Source organism: Psammomys obesus, unplaced genomic scaffold, assembly GCF_907164565.1.
Source record: "Psammomys obesus unplaced genomic scaffold, mPsaObe1.curated_primary_1811, whole genome shotgun sequence".
Classification (NCBI taxonomy): Eukaryota; Metazoa; Chordata; class Mammalia; order Rodentia; family Muridae; genus Psammomys; species Psammomys obesus.
Genome location: NW_026596088.1, coordinates 1,644,598 through 1,663,474, shown reverse-complemented (window position 1 = coordinate 1,663,474; position 18,877 = coordinate 1,644,598). Strand labels below are relative to the sequence as shown.

General features: G+C 53.3%; 1 protein-coding gene across 1 annotated transcript; it reads right to left on the bottom strand.

Moving 5' to 3' along the window:
• Nucleotides 1-9: 9 nt before the first annotated feature.
• Nucleotides 10-17,029, bottom strand: Atp2a1 (ATPase sarcoplasmic/endoplasmic reticulum Ca2+ transporting 1). The gene is made up of 22 exons (XM_055627477.1): nucleotides 16,912-17,029; nucleotides 16,597-16,614; nucleotides 16,174-16,256; nucleotides 14,745-14,849; nucleotides 13,585-13,723; nucleotides 11,855-11,935; nucleotides 11,093-11,178; nucleotides 10,678-10,975; nucleotides 10,342-10,508; nucleotides 7,443-7,531; nucleotides 7,120-7,222; nucleotides 6,795-6,926; nucleotides 4,608-4,733; nucleotides 4,287-4,505; nucleotides 2,594-2,929; nucleotides 2,205-2,425; nucleotides 1,912-2,114; nucleotides 1,654-1,739; nucleotides 1,431-1,564; nucleotides 1,156-1,273; nucleotides 880-997; nucleotides 10-160 (listed from the first exon to the last, which is right to left on the bottom strand). The coding sequence occupies exons 1-22, from the start codon at nucleotides 17,027-17,029 to the stop codon at nucleotides 135-137; spliced, it is 3,006 nt and encodes a 1,001-aa protein (XP_055483452.1). The 3' UTR covers nucleotides 10-134.
• Nucleotides 17,030-18,877: the final 1,848 nt, after the last annotated feature.

Genomic DNA, 18,877 nt, shown 5'->3' with positions numbered 1-18,877 from the left:
TTCAGAGGGAGAGCAGAGGATGGAGGGGCGGGGAACTTTGTTTATAAACAGAATTGGGGGAGAAGGGTCTGTGCTTCAGCTCTGGCTGAAGATGCGTTGCTATTAGGGTGGGGAAGACAGGGCGAAAGGGCTGGTTACTTCCTTCTTTCGTCTTCTGGATCTGGAAGGAGAAAGGCAGGGGATGAAGCAGGCGGGCACAGGAGGGGAAGCCGCATCTGCTGTGCATCTCCAGCACACTCACCTGAGGGGCCTCGGGCCTCCTTCCCTACTCACCTGTGGTGTGCCTGACCCCAGCCCGCCCCCAGCCACCGCTCCCAGCCACCAGCAGCAGAGGCAGCTAGCGCGACGCAGCGCAGCCCAGCGGACCAGAAGGCCAGGATGCAGCCTCACAGCTGCCAGTGCCCACAGTAGTGGCACGGCCCTCATGTGGAAAGCGGGCAGTGGCAACAGCAGCAGCGGCTCCAGGAAGAGCTGCGAGCGCAAGTGACCGCAGGAGTGCGCGTGGGCTGGTGGGCGAGCGGCAGGGCACAGCAGCTAGGGCAAGGTGGGTAGGGAAATACCTGTGACACGGTTCAAAGACATGGAGGAGGGGGGGCGGTTATCCTATGGCCAGAGAGGACAGAGAGAGGCCGTTATCAAAGGGAAGTAGGCCCTCAGGGCCATAGGGCTGAGCGGATTGGGGCAGAGTCCCACCAGTCATAGCTGGAGTGGGGACAGGGCTTGGGCTGCCCTCCCTGGGGACACTGGTCCTGCCAGGGCCAAAAAGAACTCACCCACCTACAAAGGAAGAGGGGAGCGAGTTGTGACGCGCGCGTTCGCGGCGCAGAGGGCAGGGGCTCCACTCAGCACTGGGTACAAGGGGAAAGGGGCGTCGCTTACCCTCCAGATAGTTCCGAGCAATGAACTTGAGAAGCTCGTCTAGCCCGATGACTGGAAGTGAGATCTTGAGGACCATGAGCCACTGGGTGAAGTCCAGGGCCCGGAGCTTAAAGATCATCTGGGGGGTGGGGACAGCAGCCATCAGGAAAGACAAGTGTTTTCTCAGGAGGAAGAGTGTTCCCCAGGGTGCCATGAACTACCCTCCTCCCTGAGCACCCTGTGGCCTCAGGCTCTGCATGGGCTCCCCGGGGTGGGGGGGGGGAGGGAGTGGCTCACCGGCAGGGGGTCAACATAGAGGATGAGGAAGTGGAGGGACATGGACAGGCAGATGGAACCCAGCAGCCAGATGTTCACCCAGGGCGGCATCCGCAACAGGGACTGGTTCTCAGACAGGCTGTGGCAAAGGCCCGGCAGGTGGAGGGACAGGGATACAGAGAAAGATGTGGTGAGGCCGAGTGGGCAGAGAAGAGATGTGGGGGCTGAGGGGGGGGCCAAGAAAACAGACTCAAGAAGAAGGCACATCAGGGCCTACCCACGTGGACAGGACCTACCTGTTGAGAGCATTGCACATCTCAATGGTCACCAACACAGACAAGGCCATGGTCATGGGCTCAGGGGCCTCAAAGACCTCACAGTCCAGGCCACCAAAGTCAGGGTTGTGCTCGGTGCACTGCATGAAATGAGTCTACAAAGGAAGAGATGGGACGCCTGAGAATCACAGAAGCCTTCAAGACACCCTCCCAGTGCCCACCCCTCCATCCTCCTCCTCCCTACCAGCTGGTGGTAGCTGACATGAGGCCCATCCTCTGCATACAAGAACCACCAGGCAGCTGCTCCCACAGTGGCTGCACCCACATAGCCTGTGGTGGGAAGAGAGGTGCTGGGGTCAGGGCTGAGGAGACAAGGGGTATCAGGAGGGCTTACACAGCTGGAGACAGCTGCCTAAGGAAGAGGAATTGGGAGAAACTGGTATCATATCAGGGACAAGGTCAGCCCCAAGGGCTGGGAAGGGTTGTTGAGTCCGTTGCTCACCCCCAATTGCCATGTAGCGGAAAAAGAGCCAGCCGCTGATCAGGGGCTCCTTGGGACTCCTTGGGGGACGGTCCATGATATCCAGGTCCGGTGGGTTGAAGCCCAGGGCAGTAGCAGGGAGTCCATCGGTCACCAAGTTCACCCATAGCAGCTGCACAGGGATCAGGGCCTCAGGCAGCCCCAAGGCTGCTGTCAGGAAGATACTGCCAGAGGAAGGAGGCCACACATGAATCTTGTTCCAATCACGCCCCCTCAGGCTTGTTTCTTTCTGGATGCCCACCCTGGCTGCTCACCAGACCACCTCGCCCACATTGGAGGAAATGAGGTAGCGGATAAACTGCTTCATGTTGTTGTAGATGGCACGGCCCTCCTCCACGGCAGCCACAATAGTGGAGAAGTTATCATCAGCCAATACCATCTCGGAGGCTGTCTTAGCCACAGCAGTACCAGATCCCATGGCAATGCCAATCTCAGCCTTCTTCAGGGCAGGGGCATCATTGACACCATCCCCTGTCTGAGGGTGGAAGGAGAAAGTGAGAAACTCCAAAATCAAGCCTCCTATACTTCCCCTCCCCAGACTCCATGCGGAAACTGCCCTGCCCCTATGCAGGTCAGCGGGGCCTTCGGGCTTGCGTGGGGACACTCAGAGCCCAGGCGCAGGCAGCCCTCTGGGAAGTCTCACCATGGCTGTGATCTCATCATAGGACTGCAGGTACTCCACAATCTTGGACTTGTGGGAGGGCTCCACACGGGCGAAGCAGCAAGCGCGTCTGCAGGCCTCCCGCTGCTCGGCCAGGGGCAGGTCATCGAACTCACGGCCGGTGTAGGCCCGGTCTGCCACCTCCTCATTCTCCGAGAAGATGCCGATCCGTCGGCAGATGGCAATGGCTGTGCCCTTGTTGTCCCCAGTGATCATGATGACTCGGATGCCAGCGTCGCGGCACAGCTGGATGGAGCCGGTGACCTCCTTGCGGGGCGGATCCAGCATGCCGACCACACCGACAAACGTCAGGTCCATCTGGGGAGACAGTAGAGGGCCGACAGCTCAGGGAAGGGCCGGGGGCAACAAGGAGGACGTTCGGAGGGGCGTGGGCAGTAATGTCAGGGAAGCTGGGGCCCGCTGCCTTGGGGCCTGTGTTAGACATTAGAGGGACCTTGGAAGCACGGGGCCAGGAGACATTTCTCACTCCTTATAAGCCCGCATATCCTGGCAGTGCCGAGGCCTGACGCAAAAAGGAGAGCTGAGTTAGAAGGTGGAAGGAGGCAGAGGCAGGCGGAGCTCTGTGAGTTCAAGGCCAGCCTGGTATACAAGTCGAGTTCCAGGACAGCCAGAGCTGTTACACAGAGAAACCCTGTCTCAAAAAAACAAACAAACAAACAACAACAACAAAAAAACCCCAAAATACATACATACATATATTGATAGATAGATACATAAATAGATACTTGAATATAGAAATACATAGGCAGATAGAGAGATGATAGATAAAAAGGAGAGCTGAAACAGTGTGGTGGGTGCACCTGTGTTGCAGCACTCGGAGGTAGAGAAGATCATGAGTTGGAGTTCAGGGCCAGCCCTGGCTACATTACAAGACCCTGTCTCAACAACAACTACTATAACAACAACAAAAAGAAAAAGAGGAAGGAAAGAAGGAAGGAAGGGAGGGAGGGAGGGAGGGAGGGAGGGAGGGAAGAGAAAACCATGTGTTAGCATGGTTGTGTCTCCTTTTTGCAGAGCGTCACTAGCCCATCGCTCTGAGCCCATCCTGCTACCTGGCAGGCCATAATCTCCTCTATAAATGCAGGCAGTCGGCTGTTCAGAGTCCACAAGTGGGAAGCCAATGTCAGGAAGTACATCAGTTGCCTCAAAACAAGCTCAGACACTTCATTGGGTGACAGTGATTCCCTTCTGGTGCACAGCGTCCTCTGTGCACAGAGCACAGTTAGTGTAGACGGTGGCAGCAGGAGCCGCTGGGGCTGCGGGAGCCGCTGGCTGGGGCAGCGCACCAGCGCATCCCGTTAAGACAGTCCCTGACCTGGGTTCCAGCCCCAGCACCACACACAAGGGCAGCACTGGACTAAACCATCCTGTCTTCTTTCCTCGGCTTTTGTTTCTCTGCTTGTTTTTGAAACAGGGTCTTTCTTGTGTAGTTGAGGCTGGCCTAGCTCGGTCTCCCGAGGGCAGAGATACCGTATCTAGCTGGGATGGATGTTTCATGTCACAGCTTACAGCCTTTTGATCTGGGGACCCATAGGACATGGCCATTGAGCTGACACAGTAGAGAATGACAAGCATGGGAGCAGACAAGGGGGAGCCTCTGGGAAAGCTGCCTCAACACCATTCCTAGGCCAAGCAGGGGCCTTCGCTGGCTCACCTCATACTCCATGAACTTGGCTGAGTCATCCAGAACCATCTCCTCCCGTTTGGGGGGGGTGTCCCGGGTGGCCAGAGCCAGGCAGCGCAGGGTGTCCCGGCCAGTGCCCCACTCCTTAATCACTGACATGATCTTTTCCTTCACGGGACCCGTCAACGGCACCCGGGTCGTGCCAACACGCACATAGTTACAGCGGTCAATGACCCCCTCGGGGGCACCCTGGAAAACCAGAACAGCATTCAGAGACCCTTGCCTGCCTTCGGGGGCTCAGAGGATAGGCATAGGAAAGGCCCCCGGTGTTAGGGAGAGAAGGCTTCTGACCTTGACAAACATCTTGTTGCCTACAGCAGCCCGTGAGGACTTAGCTGGAGAACAGTAGACAGACATGGACTTTCTGTCTCGGGAAAATTCCAGGGTGAATTCCTTCTTCATTAGTTGGCGGATCACCTGGGAGGTAGAGACCAGATCCCTTTAAGACAGTCCCAAAGGATATAGACGTCAGAGTAGCCCCTGTGCTGGGGTTCAGCCTACCGCAAAGCCTGTTACCCACAGGACAAGGGCAGAAATCCAGGCTGGGGCTCACCAACCTGACAGTGGGCTCTCTGACGTTCATTTTTATAGTTCTGAGGGTAGAGCTCACGGCTCACACATGCTAGGCAAGTGCTCTACCACTAAGCCATACCCAAAGTTCAACTGTCCAGTTGAAAGTACAACACAAACAGTGGCCTGCTGCCCAACAGAACATCCAGTGACCAAAGAAATACACTGTCTGCACTGTCCAATACAGTGCCAGTGGGGAATGTAGGCAGTTTGACCAAGCCTATATATATAGGCTTTTTTGAGACAGGGTCTCTCTTTAGAGTCGTGGAGGGCCTGGAACTCCCAGAGCTCTACCTGTGTCTGCTTCTGGAGTGCCGGGATTACAGGAGTGCACTACCATGCCCAGCGACCAAGACTCAGCTTTGAAATAGTAGAGGTTGGTGTTGAGCTTACGGCAATTCTCCTGCCTCTGCTTGCCAGGCACCTCTATTTAATTTGAATTGATTTGCGTAAAAATAACACGAGCGTTCTTAGACAGTGCAGGCCTAGTACCTAGCACACAGTGAAAAACACAAATGAGAGCCAAGGCCAAACATGGTCAAGCATGATTTACACCTATAATCCCAGCATTTGCAGACTAAAGCTGGAGTAGTGCGGTGCGTTCAAGACCAGTCCAGGCTGTGCAGCAAGGCTTTATCTCAAAACAGAACAAAATGAAAAATATAATGGGAGCCTTTATTTACCAACTACATCACAGATGGGACTAAGGCAGCAACTCAGTGGTAAAGCACCAACCGAGCATGTGAGAGGCTTGGGGCTCAGTCCCAGTGTTATAACAAACGGATAGATAAGCAAATCTTCCATAACATCAAATAAAAATAACAAATGCCATGGAAGCATTTGCCTAGCAGGCATGAAGCCTCAATCTCAATCCTTAACACTAAAAAAAGTTTCACTTTTTTCTAATATTAAATAAAGCAAAGATGGTGCAGTGGGAAAAGCATTTACCATCCAAGCTGATGACCGTACAAGCCTGAGTTTGATACCACGGTGAAACAGAAGAACAGATCCCAAAAGTTCTCACACCACAGAGCTACACACCATACACCCTCACTGCACACAAACAAACAACAGAGCAGCACTGTGTATCTTGCACATACAAGAAAGGAACAATTTAAAGAATTGATAAAAAAAAATTTTTTTGAAGGAAATAAGCCGAACAGTGGTGGTGCACACCTTTAATTCCAGCGCTCAGGAGGCAGAGGCAGGCGGATCTCGGAGTTCAAGGCCAACCTGGTCTACAGAGCAAGTTCCAAGGCAGCCAGGGCTACATAGAGAAACCCTGTCTTGAAAAACCAGAAAAAGGAAAAGGAAAAAAAAAATTTGCTTAGCGCATGTAGGTTTCTGGGTTCCATTTCCTAGTGCCAATGATGAAGTATAGAGAGAGATGGAGAAAAGCCAACCAGAGTGGCGTGCACTGTTGATGCCAACTCTCAGGCTTGTCAAGAAAGACAGATGTAGCTTGCATGACACTCAGAGACTAGCAAGTGTTCACAGCGAGAGCCCAGCGAGTGGCCGCATGGGCCTTGTCCCCTGGACCTTCCCTTGTGGGATCAATGACTGCACAGCCCACACCCCGCACCAAGACCTGAGAGCTGATGGAGACCAAAGCGCTGTGGCTAAGGTCAGGGCCAACCCAGCAGGCAGCACCGTGGCTTCTGTCCAGTTCAGCCCAACCTTGGGTCACAAGAAGAGGAAGTGACCTCCCAGCGTATTGTGGTCAGACAGCAGAAGTCACATTAGCATGGAGAAAAGGGGTTTCACCAGAGCCCAGCCCAGCCTGGCTTGGAAAAGCTGTGGGTGGAGCCAATGCCAACCCAGTTGGGGTCCCAGTACAGACACAAGGCTTTGTCTGTCTGGGTCGGCCCTGGTCTTGGGGATAGGCCTGTGGAGGGTGTCCCAACTCACCGAGTTGCAGGCATTAGCCCGTTCCACTTTAGAGAGGTTCCTGACTTCTGTGTTGAACACATTCATCTTCTCCACCAAGGTGGTGAGGGCGGTCTCTGTGGCCTCGCCCACCTTCTCATAGACACCTTTGGTCTGAAAGGGACAGAGGAGGAAGAGGAAGTGTGTGCCTAGAATCCCTGGCACACACCCAACATGCACATCTTCATCTAGATGGGACAAGAAAGAGCCAACCACTTCCTTCTTCCATTTCTGTTTGCTTCCTAAGATCAGAAGCACAGACTCTGAGCCACAGGAATGGAAGGGATGGATGGGGAGTGGGGGTTACCTCATTAAAGTCCAAGGAGGAGTCATTGCAGAGGGCACAGATGGTGGCCAGCTCCACCAGCCCATCATATTGCCCTGCTCGGATTGGCTTATCATTCTTCAAGCTGGCGGCCAGGTGGAGAGGAAGGCAGGAGAGAAACGGTGGAGAACAGAGCATGAGAGGCAGAGAGCCCAGAGAAGCAGACAGGCATCGGGAAGGAGAGGAGATGGCAGTGAACTTGGAGATGGAGGGTTGGGTGAGAGAGAACAAGGTTGGGAGAGAAGGAAGCTAACAGGAGACCCCGGGGGAGGGAGGTGGGCTGTGCACACAGTATGAAGACTTACACCTCTCCCTCGGGGGCGTAGGTGGAGCCAGTGATGGAGAACTCGTTCAGCAAGCAGACATCGCCATCCACCTTGTCAATGATGAACATCTGCGGAGAGGAAGGGCCACACACTGAGACCCACATCCCCAGCCCGAACTTCAGGCACTTCCCCCCATTCCTGTCTCCTTGACCCTCTCTGTACTGCTCCCCGTCATTCCCCGTTTTGTAGTAATTCTTCATGTTCTTTGTCAGTGGCCTTAAAAGCCGGTTGCTGAGTCAGGCAGTGGTGGCGGGTGCCTTTAATCCCAGCACTTGGGAGGCAAAAGCAGGTAGATTTCTGAGTTCTCGGCCAGCCTGGTCTACCCAGTGAGTTTCCGGACGGCCAGGGATACACAGAGAAACTTACCTCAACAAAACACAACAAAACCAAAAACCACGACAAAAACCCAAAATATAGTTCCTGGGGTCTAAGCTAGGCCTTATTCAGGGCAGTCCACAGATGTGTACAATAGGGTGTTGTGAGGACTGGGGCCAAGTGCTCCTGTGAGCAGCGCCTCCATTTACGGCTCCGGCCATGGTGCCGGAGCTTCCTGCAGGAAGAGCTAAAAGTGTGGCTTGTTTTGCTATAACATTGGTCCTTACTTCACTGTTGTTTGTTTTGTTTTGTGGGTTTTTCCCCCCCTTTGGTGTTTTTTTTTTGGTGGGACTTTTTTTTTTTTTTTTTTTTGAGACAGGGTTTGTTTCTGTGTAGCTCTGGCTGACCTGAAATTTACACAGTAGCCAGACTGGCCTCCAACTCAGAGATATCCACCTGCCTCTGCCTCAGGAGTGCTGGGATTAAAGACATGTACCACCACCACTGAGCAACCTTAAATCTTTTTTCATTTTGTTTTTTTGTTTTTGTTTTTGTTTTTGTTTTTACAAGACAGGTTCTTAATTCATTTTTGTAGAAATGAATGTCTATAGAAAAGCCATTTTTACATCAAAGGCACAATATTCCACCAAACTCAATTTAGGGCATGGGAGAGGGCATCAGCAGATAACAGCTAAAAGCGCCCTTGAAGGCAAGCAGATCAGTATAGGCCTGCAATCCCAGCTCTTGGGAGATGGAGGCAGGAGAATCAGGAGTTCAATGCCGGCCTGGGCTACATGAGACCCTGTCTTGGGAAAGTGGGAGGGGATATTCTTCAAAAAGTCAAATCTTTTTTTTTTTTTTTTCTAATGCGTAACATTTCCTCCATTTACGAATAAAATCAATGGGTCGCATCAGTATCAGCATCACCCGAGATTCTGGGTTCAGTGGGGTAGCATAGACCCAGGCCCAGCTATCGGGGGTCAGAAATGGATCACTTGAGGCCAACGGTTCAAGACAAGCCTGGAAAAGTCCTGACCAAAACCAACCCACCAAACAAACAAACAAACAAACGAATGAATGAATGAAATAAAAAAACCTCTAAACCAAGGCTGTGGCTTTGCAGGACAGGACCGTGGCTGCCTGTCGACCACGCCACCCCTGCTCCCCAGGGCACCTCACACGCGTCGGCTCTCGCACCAGCAACCACTGCCAGAGCTTAGTTAGAATAAAGAAGCAAATGTTGCTGAATTGCGTTTGCTTCAAAAAATATTCTGGTAGCTGCATTTCAGTCACTAGCATACTTTGTAATCTTATCTATTTTTCTGTTTTTAAAAGAAAATACTGGCGTGGTGTGGTGGGACATGCATTTAGTCCCAGCACTCAGGAGGCAGGGAAGCTATGAGTTCGAGGCCAGCCCGGTCTATATAGCACGTTTCAGGCCAGTCAGGGCTACATAAAGAGGCCTGGGTGGGGGCAAGGGGAGACTGACTGGCTGACTAGAGGCTCAGCAGGTAAAGACACACCAAGCCTGATGATCTGAATTCAATTCCCAAAACTTACATGGTGAAAGGAGAGAATGAGCACATACACACTCGCTCTAAAATAAATAAGTAAAAATCAAAATAAAATAAGCAAATAAAAATAAGGACTGGGCAGTGGACACCTTCAATCTCATCCCTTGGAAGGCAGAGGCAGGCAGATCTCTGAGTTGAGGCCAGCTTGGTCTACAGAGTAAGTTCTAGGACAGCCAGGGCTACACAGAAAACCTCTGTCCTGAAACCCCCTCCCAAATAACAATCATCACTTTTAAGTTTTTTTTTAAAGAAATGCTGTTCAGGACTTGGACGGCCAGGCTTGCTGGCCTGGCTTGCTGGCCCTATCGTGAAGTGCCCTGAGGGCACTGGTTCCATAGACAGAAGCTACAGAGCCATACATACTTGGGTTTGAACTCAATTCAATTCTACTGCCTTTTTTTTTTTTTTTTTTTTTTTTTTGAGATAAAAATGTCACTGCTGCCAGGCGGGCCTTGAACCCCTCAGCGGAAGTGATCCTTGCACCCCAACCTCCCAAGTAGTTGACTCCAGAGATGTGAGGCGAGGTCTAGCCGGCCTCACATTCACAATGCTTCCGCGTTCGCCTCCTGAGTGCAGGATTTCAGGCATGCACTACTCTGCCTGGCCCTGCTACTTCTTCTCCCTGGGTTGCTTTGGTCATGGCATTTACCACAGCCACAGAAAGCCGGCCAGTAGACAGCTTTCCCCCATGGTCCCTGCCTCTGTGCTGGAGAGTTCCTTCCATCCCTCCCTCTCCTCAACGACAGTCTGTGATTGGAACATGTAAGCCAAATAAACCCTTTCCTCCCCAAGTTGGTTTTAGAGTTTTATGAAAGAAACAGAAAGCAAACAAATACGGCTCTTCCCTTGAGCTAAGGGCCCTTAATCTACCCTTGAGCGCTTCCCAGGCCTCCATGAAGCCACTAGTACACAGAAGCCCATCTGGAGACGCCTCATGTCACCCCCAAGGTGGGCTCCGATCTGGCATTGCTCCCTGTGCTTTTCCTGACCTTGCAAACCGACATCTGGTTGGTGGTGAGGGTCCCTGTTTTGTCAGAACAGATGACAGAAGTACAGCCCAGGGTCTCCACAGAGGGCAAGCTCCTCACGATGGCATTCTTCTTTGCCATCCGGCGGGTACCCAAGGCCAAGCAGGTGGTGATGACAGCGGGAAGCCCTATGGGGATGGAGGTGGTGTGAGCGAACAAACCAGGAGAGGGAGACCTAGTGTGGTTGCTACATAACAGCCACAAAAGCCATCAGGTCCTTCGTGGGACCCGTCATTGTTACTGGATCTGGAAATAGTCTGATAAAATAGCAGATAAAACAAGCAATGGCTGTCTTACCCTCTGGAATGGCTGCCACAGCCAAGGCCACAGCAATCTTGAAGTAGTAAATGGCTCCCCGGAACCAGGAGCCCCCATGGACAGGGTCGTTGAAGTGACCGATGTTGATAAGCCAGACAGCCACACAGATGAGAGAGATGACCTTGGACAGCTGCTCCCCAAACTCATCAAGCTTCTGCTGCAGCGGGGTCTTGTCCTGCTCGGTGGCAGCCATTTGGTCTCGAATCTTGCCAATCTCAGTACTCACACCGGTGGTGGCTACGATGCCCACGGCCTTGCCGGCTGCAATGTTGGTGCCCTGGGAAGGTGAGGAAGGGGTAGGGTCAGGCAAGAGGTTCCTCCTCATGCCACAAGCTTCCTTGGCCATGCTTCCCTCCTACACCCAGGTCCTCTGGCTGGGTGTGTGACTGCTTACTGAGAAGAGCATGTTCTTCTTGTCCTGGTTGACGGCTCGGGGGTCAGGGACAGGTTCCGTGTGCTTGATGACAGACACAGACTCTCCTGTGGAGAAAGGCCATAAGAGTTTTCCGGTGATGTCCTGTCCCTCCCCCTAACATTCTGACCCCTCCTAATCATCAAGCAAGCCCCCGGCAGAGGTCTTGCCTCCGGAGGAAGGTGCCTGGGGCAAGTAGAAAGTGCATTGCCTTTAGAATTACAAGACACCAAGCAAGCCTGATGTGTGACTCTGATAGCTTGACGCCCATTTGCTCCCCATGCCCTGGTGGAAACCAAATAAGCCAGTGGGTGCGGAGCATCCGTGTAGCGCACAGCACGTTCCTAAGAGACAGAAGTCCCCACTATCAGTGTGGCCTCCCCACCAAGGCAGGGGCTCAGGTCCTCCTGCTGTGCGCCCAGTGTGCACTGGTTCCCTCCCAGAGTTTAAAGTGTATCCAGAGTCCACACTCTATCCCCAGATGACAGCTTTATGGGATGTTGGAGAAGACAGGACAGTTTGTGGCCAGTCCTATAGGCGTCAGGCAAAGGCTGTATGGGAAACAGTCACAAACATCCTCTGCCATGACCCTTGTGAAAGGATGAAGGCCAAGCCACTCCGACAATGCTACCTCAGAACCAGAGGTCCTGCTGTGGGATGCCCTCCTTCCTCCACCCAAGACCTGTTCTCTGTGTGTCTACCTAGCTCCTCCCTCAGCACGACTTCCCATCTGAGCCAGCCTACCTGTCAAGATGGACTGGTCGACCCGGAGGGTGGTGGATTTGATGGAAAGGATGCGGATGTCTGCAGGGACTTTGTCCCCAACTGCGGAGAGAGGAGCAAGTTCAGCTGGGAATGGACTTTACTTTCTTCCCGCTCTCTGCCTACCTCATCATCAGCCTTCAGATCCTATAGCACCCAGCCCTGCCTTTCAGAGGTGCACCAATTTCCCACCACACTCTATCCCCACCGCACTGAATGCTGCCCCCTGAATGCTTCTCTGCCCTCCTGCTTTGAGACTGTCATGGGGAGCTCACAGAATTTCTGCCGTGTAGTGTGTGCCCATTAAATGTATTCTCAACAACTGAAAGGAGAATTAGGGACAGGCCAGCTAACACTGAGAAAGAGAAACAAGGGGAAGGCAAAGAAGGAAATGTGATGATGTAACTCAGAGAAAAGAGGATGACTTGGAGGATTAGAGAGTGAGGCTGGTGCTCAGAAAATCCAGGCCAGGCAGGAGTGAAAGTGGAGCGTGAGGCTGCAAAGAGTACACAGAGTGAAGTGTGAGGGAGGATTCACCACTGCTGCTCGGGGCCTCACAGAGGGCAAGTGGGAAGCCAGACTGTGAAAGCACCTTGGGAGGAACAGAGGGGACGCTCTGCCAGGCCAGAGACCTTTTGAGGGACACACACACACACACACACACACACACACACACACACACACACCTCCTCAGGTCTCTGTCTAATGCCACCTTGGTCCCATGAGTGGAACTGGGGCAAAGTTCATTTTGCTTTCCTTTCTCTTGGTTTCTGAGGTCCCCCCTCCAGTGCCAGAGGAAGCAGGAGGAGGGAGGAGGTCAGCAATGGAGTCAGAGAGACACCCTTGTCACTGAAGCCCAGGTGGTATTTATAGACATTCATGGCACCGACCCCAAACTGTCACCACAGCAGGACTGCCCTGTAATGGAGCTAAGGGGTCTTTAGCCCACCAGCTTTCCATCCTATGCTTCTCCTGGTGGTGGCACCGTGTAGAGGGAGACATGGTGTGAGGGACGGAAACTTGGAAATACACTAATTCACCAAGCTAGGGACCTAGAGAGGTAGAAAGTCCTGCTCAGGGCAAATATAAAAAGCGCTGAAGGGGGCAGAATCCTAGTAATCTTAGCTACCCAGTCACACCCCTCCCTGAGCCGGCATTAAGTGTCCCTGAGGGGGCAGGGCCCTCCTTGAGCGCCCTCCTCATAGGTCCTGTGCTCCTCGCTGGGAGAAGCCTAGGAGTTACCCTTACATGGTGGTGCTGGTTGTCATACTCCCCCTCCCCTGCTCCCACCCCGCTCCCTTCTGCTCTCATTCCTTCCCCCTCTGAGAGGCCTCAAGGACACCGAGGGGTCAAGACTGAAAGCTGACCACTGGTGGGTGGAAGGAGAGGGGAGCCAGGCCCGGGAAGGGGTGGAGATGGGGCCATTGGCAGGGACTGGCTTCCACCTGTTGCTTGCAAGTGTTGGCTGAGAGGAGGGGGGCGGGGGTCTGTCTGCTGCCTCGGGGACAGGACTAGCTGTTCCTATTGAGACTCTAGTGGGGAGGGGTGCAGTGGCCTGAATGTCCCGGAGTGACCCCTGAGGAGTCCGGGAAGGAGACGCAAAGACGCCGCCATCCTCACAGAGAGCAGGATCAGGGCTGACGGGCCCCCTGCTCTCTTCTTGGCCTCAGACCCAAGGTCTGCCCTCCTGGACCATCAAGACCAGCACTTACCAGCCACCTCCACAATGTCCCCAGGAACGATGTCCCGAGCCTTGATCCTTTGCACTGACTTTCGGTCAGCCCGATAGACCTTCCCCATCTCAGGTTCATATTCTTTCAGGGCCTCGATGGCGTTCTCTGCATTCCGTTCCTGAGGAAGGGATAAAACAAGAGCAGAGTCTGAGAGAGGGTCCTGGAACAGCAGAAGGCAGTCTGGGTACATGCAGGAAGGGTGAGAGACGTAGAGATGGACAAAGAGGGGCCGGAATCCTAGTAGAAATAGAGACACTGCAGAAAAGACTGGCTTATGTAGTTCCAGCGGCCACAAGAGCTGGACAGAACCCCACATCACAGCAGGGCTGTGACTGTTGTAGAAAATGTCACCAGCGGCTAAAGACAAGTGAAAGGAGTTTGGGCCAAGAAGAAAAATAAAATTTAAAGAAAAACAAAAACCAGAAAGCAAGGGACAAGAAAAGTAAAGTGCTGATTTCAGCGGAAGAAGGAAATCAACTAGTTTACTGAGTGCCTACTATGTGCTATGAACTTTCATGTTCTTTTTTCAGTTGCATCAAGCCCGAGGAACACAGTTACACGTCCTGTTCTTTGCTTTTTCTTTCTTTTAAAACAACAAACAAACAAACAAATCCGAGAGCTCACTATGTAGCCCTGTCTGGCCTGGAACTCTATAGACTAGGTGGGCCTCAGACTCCCAGAGATCTGCCAGCCTCTGCCTCTGAAACTGTGGGACTAAAGGTGTGTCTCCTCATCTGACTTGGTCCCCTTTCCTTTCCTTTGTCTTTAAAGTGGGATTATAAGTGTGTGCCAATCTGCCTAGCTTTTTTTTTTTAAGACAGAATTTTGTATTGGAGTCCAGGCTAGCCCGGAACTGCAGCGTCTCCTGGCTCTGCCTCCGGAGAATTATAGGTCTGTGCCGCTATACTGAGCTCACTATTCCTATTTCAGAGGTGAGGAAACAGGCTTAGGGACATGAAAAACTTCCTCAGGGTCACACAGTAAGCAAATGAGTTTTTTCAGTGCTTTCTATTACTCCAGATCATTCCCAACCTGGAGAAGAGGACCAGAGGAGTGGGCAAGGCTAGAGGAAATGATGCGGAAGGAGGATATGGAAGGAAGTGTTGAGACATGAGCGGGAGGAGGGGGTCAAAACTAACCTGCCAAACCCCCACGATGGCGTTGGCAATGAGGATCAAGAGAATGACAAAAGGTTCCACAAAGGCAGTGACGGTTTCTTCGCCTTCCTCAAACCAGGCCAGCACCTGAGAGCGGAAGAGGGAGTAACAGGTGGTAACAGAGCCCCCAGGTGACAAAAGAAAGGAATCAGAAGGCTTTTGAAGACCACTGCAGGGGTCAGACGGGAGCTAAGGGGCCGTGGAGCCCTGCAACCCCACATTTAGGTGAGGTTCCTCGTACCACCGAGGGGCTTCAAGCACGCATACCCAGCTATCCTTGTGATGCCGTGTAAACAGGCAGCGCAGGCACACACACTTGGGGATTAACTGGGAATGCTTTCAGGTTTCCCTGACCAAATCGTTTGGCTTGTAAGCCAACCTCTGGGACACCCAGGGTCAACAACCCTTACAGCCACATCCATCTCCCAGGGACCTCAGCCCAATAGGAAAATCCCTATGGTCCTCGAAGGGCTCAGCCCACCCACAGCCCGCCCTTACCACCAAGCCACGGAAGCTCCAATTTCATGAGAGAACAGGAGGGAGGTAGGGTTACAGGCCTCCTGCACCCACCCCACCCCAGCTGTTGCCACTGCCAGGCAGCAGCCACAGGCAAATGTCAAGGAGCAAATCTGAGGAGAGAGAAGGGAGGCTCTGCCAGCTTAGGCCCAGGAGTGCACGGGGCCGCCATCGATTTTGTTTTGTTTTTTTTTTTTTTTTTATCTTCTTAGGTCTTATTTTCCAGCTAAGATGCTAAAGAAATTCAGACATGCAAGATGGATTGCTGGGAAGGAGGGTGACAAGGAGCCAGCAGCAAGGGGCTGTGAACATTGGAGATATACCAAGGGGATGGGGTAGTCTAAGGCTCTGAGGGAACTGGAGACGCCATCAAGAGGTAAGGATGAACCAGGCTGGAACAGCAAAGTAGGCACCGAGCACCAGCCCTGGCAGAAGTAGGATGTGGTACCGCAGAGGGATGGGGTGTGGACGATTGTGAGGGCTGGAGGGCCCACTGGCAGTTACCCTTGTACCAACGCTTCCCTACTTCTCTAAGGGAGTCAGTCTTTTGGTCAGTCAGCATCACAAGCTGGAGAGGGCAGGGCAGGACTGGGGAGGCTGGGAGAAGTAGTGGCCCCGAGTGGACACTGCAGCCCACACTGAAGCCTGGAGCCTTGCACCTCGAGGGTAACCCGAGCCCTTGAAGCTGGGAGGGTGGCTTCGCTTCAGTGTTTTGGCTGAGAACATTTTCGGGGCTTAAAATAAACCCTCTCTGCAGGGGAGGAAGCAAATCAGCAGCCCACCCCCGGCTCCAGCATGGAAAATAGGGTGCTCAGGGCTTGGGCGAGGGCAGTCAGGTTGGTAGGAGCCACAGGCAGATCACAAGCCCCACATGATAACTTCGGATAGCACTTACGAAGGAAATGCAGGCGGCCAGGAGAAGGATCCGCACCAGCAGGTCTTCAAACTGCTCTATCACCAACTCCCACAGGGACTTGCCTGGGGGAGAGGCAGGAAGAGGAGGCCCAGGGGTTAAAATCCGGAAGATGACATTCTACGGCTCTGGAGGGGCTGGGGTCCAAAGTCTAGAGTACCCTGGACATCTAGGTTGATGGGTAGCCCAGCTTGGCATGACAGAAAGAGATGAAACAGCCAAAAAGGCTCTTCAAATCTATGGCAATTGCTCCAGGGTAGGGGACCTCAAGGAGAAAGTATCTGGAGACTTCTGACACTATGCTGGGGGGGGGGGAGAGAGAGGAAGGACTCTGGGTCTTAAGGAAGGCAGGGAGCTGGGAGCTTGAGCTGGGAATGAGGCACACAGTGGGCCCAGGTAACTCACCTTCCTCAGCAGGGAGCTCTACCCAGGGAAAAAGAAGAAAAAGACAAATTTAGTGAGGGCCCAGCCTCATAACCTCCACACCCCAAACTCTGTGGCTATCAGAATCAGGCTATCAGAAGGATAGCCGAAGTTCAAGGTCACCCCATGAAACTTCCCCAAACTCCAGATCTTAAAACCATTTCCTTTAGTATCCTCCTCCCCCTGCATGAAACAGACCACACTGCCCTGCTCCTCCTTACAGACCCCTAGGAAGCCATCCCTACTGGTAGGGTTGGAAGAGTGGCCATACCAGCTTCTCCTCTGAAGGAAACTTACCATTGGGGCCGTATTTTTCCAGATGCCGCTTAACTTGGTCTGGGGTAAGGCCTGTGGTCTCGCTCACCCCAAAATAGGACAAACATTCCTCTGTGGACTTGGAGTGTGCGGCCTCCATCGTGCTCCCTTCTTGGGGGCCAGGGGGCGATGTATTCTTTCTTAAGGGCCTCTCACTTGTGGGGGGACTTCTTCAGCGTGTCCACCTGCTTGATGATCTGGGTTTCTTCCTTTTTCTTGACTGCCCCCCCCCAGATTCTTCCTCCTTCCACGAAGTTCTGACCCCAGTCCCACTTGCAGCAGCCGGCCACCCCCCCAGCCCCCTGCTGGTCCTTATGAGGGAGTGGGGGGAGCAGGCTCCCCCTCCCCCCAGATCACGGATTGGCTGGCTGAGACCCCAGCAGGAGGGGTCAGAAGAGAGAGGTTTCTGCTGACAGAGAGAAACAGTGGGGCTGCAGCCTGAGATGTCACTCATAAGGGAAGCAAAGGTGGCCCCAGCCGCCCCCCCCAGGGGGGGTAGGGGGTAAATTCACTTTCTGTTATCTGCTACTGACCCCGCCCCCAGTTGCCTCAACTTCCCAAGTTATACTAAATGTCCAATTCCAAACTCATCCCAACCAAGTCTTTCCTTAAGCCTTCTGGGCCCTTAGAGCTCATCACTCCTTAGACTTTTCCTGTCTTGACCATCCTGAATCCCTTCCTATTGTCACATTCTCCTACCCTGCCTAGTGTGTTCAGAGGACAAAGGAGGAACTCCAAGACTTTGGGGGATCAAAAGAGAGGGGAGAGCATCTTTGGGGGAACAGAGGAAGTAGCTCTAGAGAGATAAGGGGAAGTAGGGAAGGGAGACGGTCAAGGGGACAGGGCAGATGGTAACCTTACCCTAGGGAGGGGTTGCTGCAGCCATCAACAAGGGATTTAGTGTCCAGGCCCTGGTAAGCAAAGCCAGGACTGTCTGTCTCTCTTAAACTCCCCCCCGCCACTGCCGCTTTAGCTCAGCCTCTGGGAACACAGCCTTTAGCTCCCCCTTGAAACTGGCAGGGAATCCCCCATGAAGAAAATGGGACACCCAAGCAGCCAGGTAACCCAAGAGGCTACAGAATGTGCTGATGGCAGAGGGGGAGGGATGAGTGTTTTAGGGTGGGGCAGGGGAATAAAGATCTCCTTATCCCATACAGGCCTTCAACCCCAGGGGCCTCATGGTTAGTCCCCAGAGGTGTGGGGGTCTCAGAAGCTCTGGCCCTGATGCAACAGCCCAATCCCACAGAGGGAGTGAGGATCAGGCCTGGTAGGAGTGCCTGGGAGCTGAGCCTGCCCCTTGCCAGAGTGCCCCTGAAGCTGAGTAAAGCAGAGGCTCCAGAGAGGGAGGGAGAGATGGGTGTGAAGAAATGAGAACAGAATACAGCGAGGAGCAGACACAGCAAAGACTTCCCTGAGTCTGAGGAGAAGAGGGAAAAGAAACAGCAGGGTGCTGGCAGTGGCAGTCAGGTGGGCGGGGCCCCGGAGGCTGGGTGCAAAGCCACAAGTTGTTGCTGAAGGGCTGGCCTGGGTGTCAGCTTCCTGCAAAAAGCAGCTGCTCTGAGCCACCCTTCCCCACCCTGCTTTACCATTGGGGCATCTTCTGATTTCCACCAAGGCAGCTGCTGGAGGAACAGACAGTGTACCTGGGCCAGATGCAAGCAGGGAGGAAACTGAGGCAGAGGAGTTTCCATGGAAGCAGATACTTAAAGGTCAGTGAGGGCTGGCAGCAGTGTAGCCCCTGGAGCACAGGTCCCACCTGTACACAGGCCTCAGTTTCCCTGACAAGAACCAAGGAGCGCTTCCCACAGCAGGATTCCAGCACACAGACAGAATGATACAAACAGCAGAGCCCCGCAGAACAAAGAGAAGACCCCCTCGTTTGGGGTAAGGGCTGTCGAACATGGACAGACAGAAATGAAGGACTGAACCTCAGATTCATCCTGCCTTC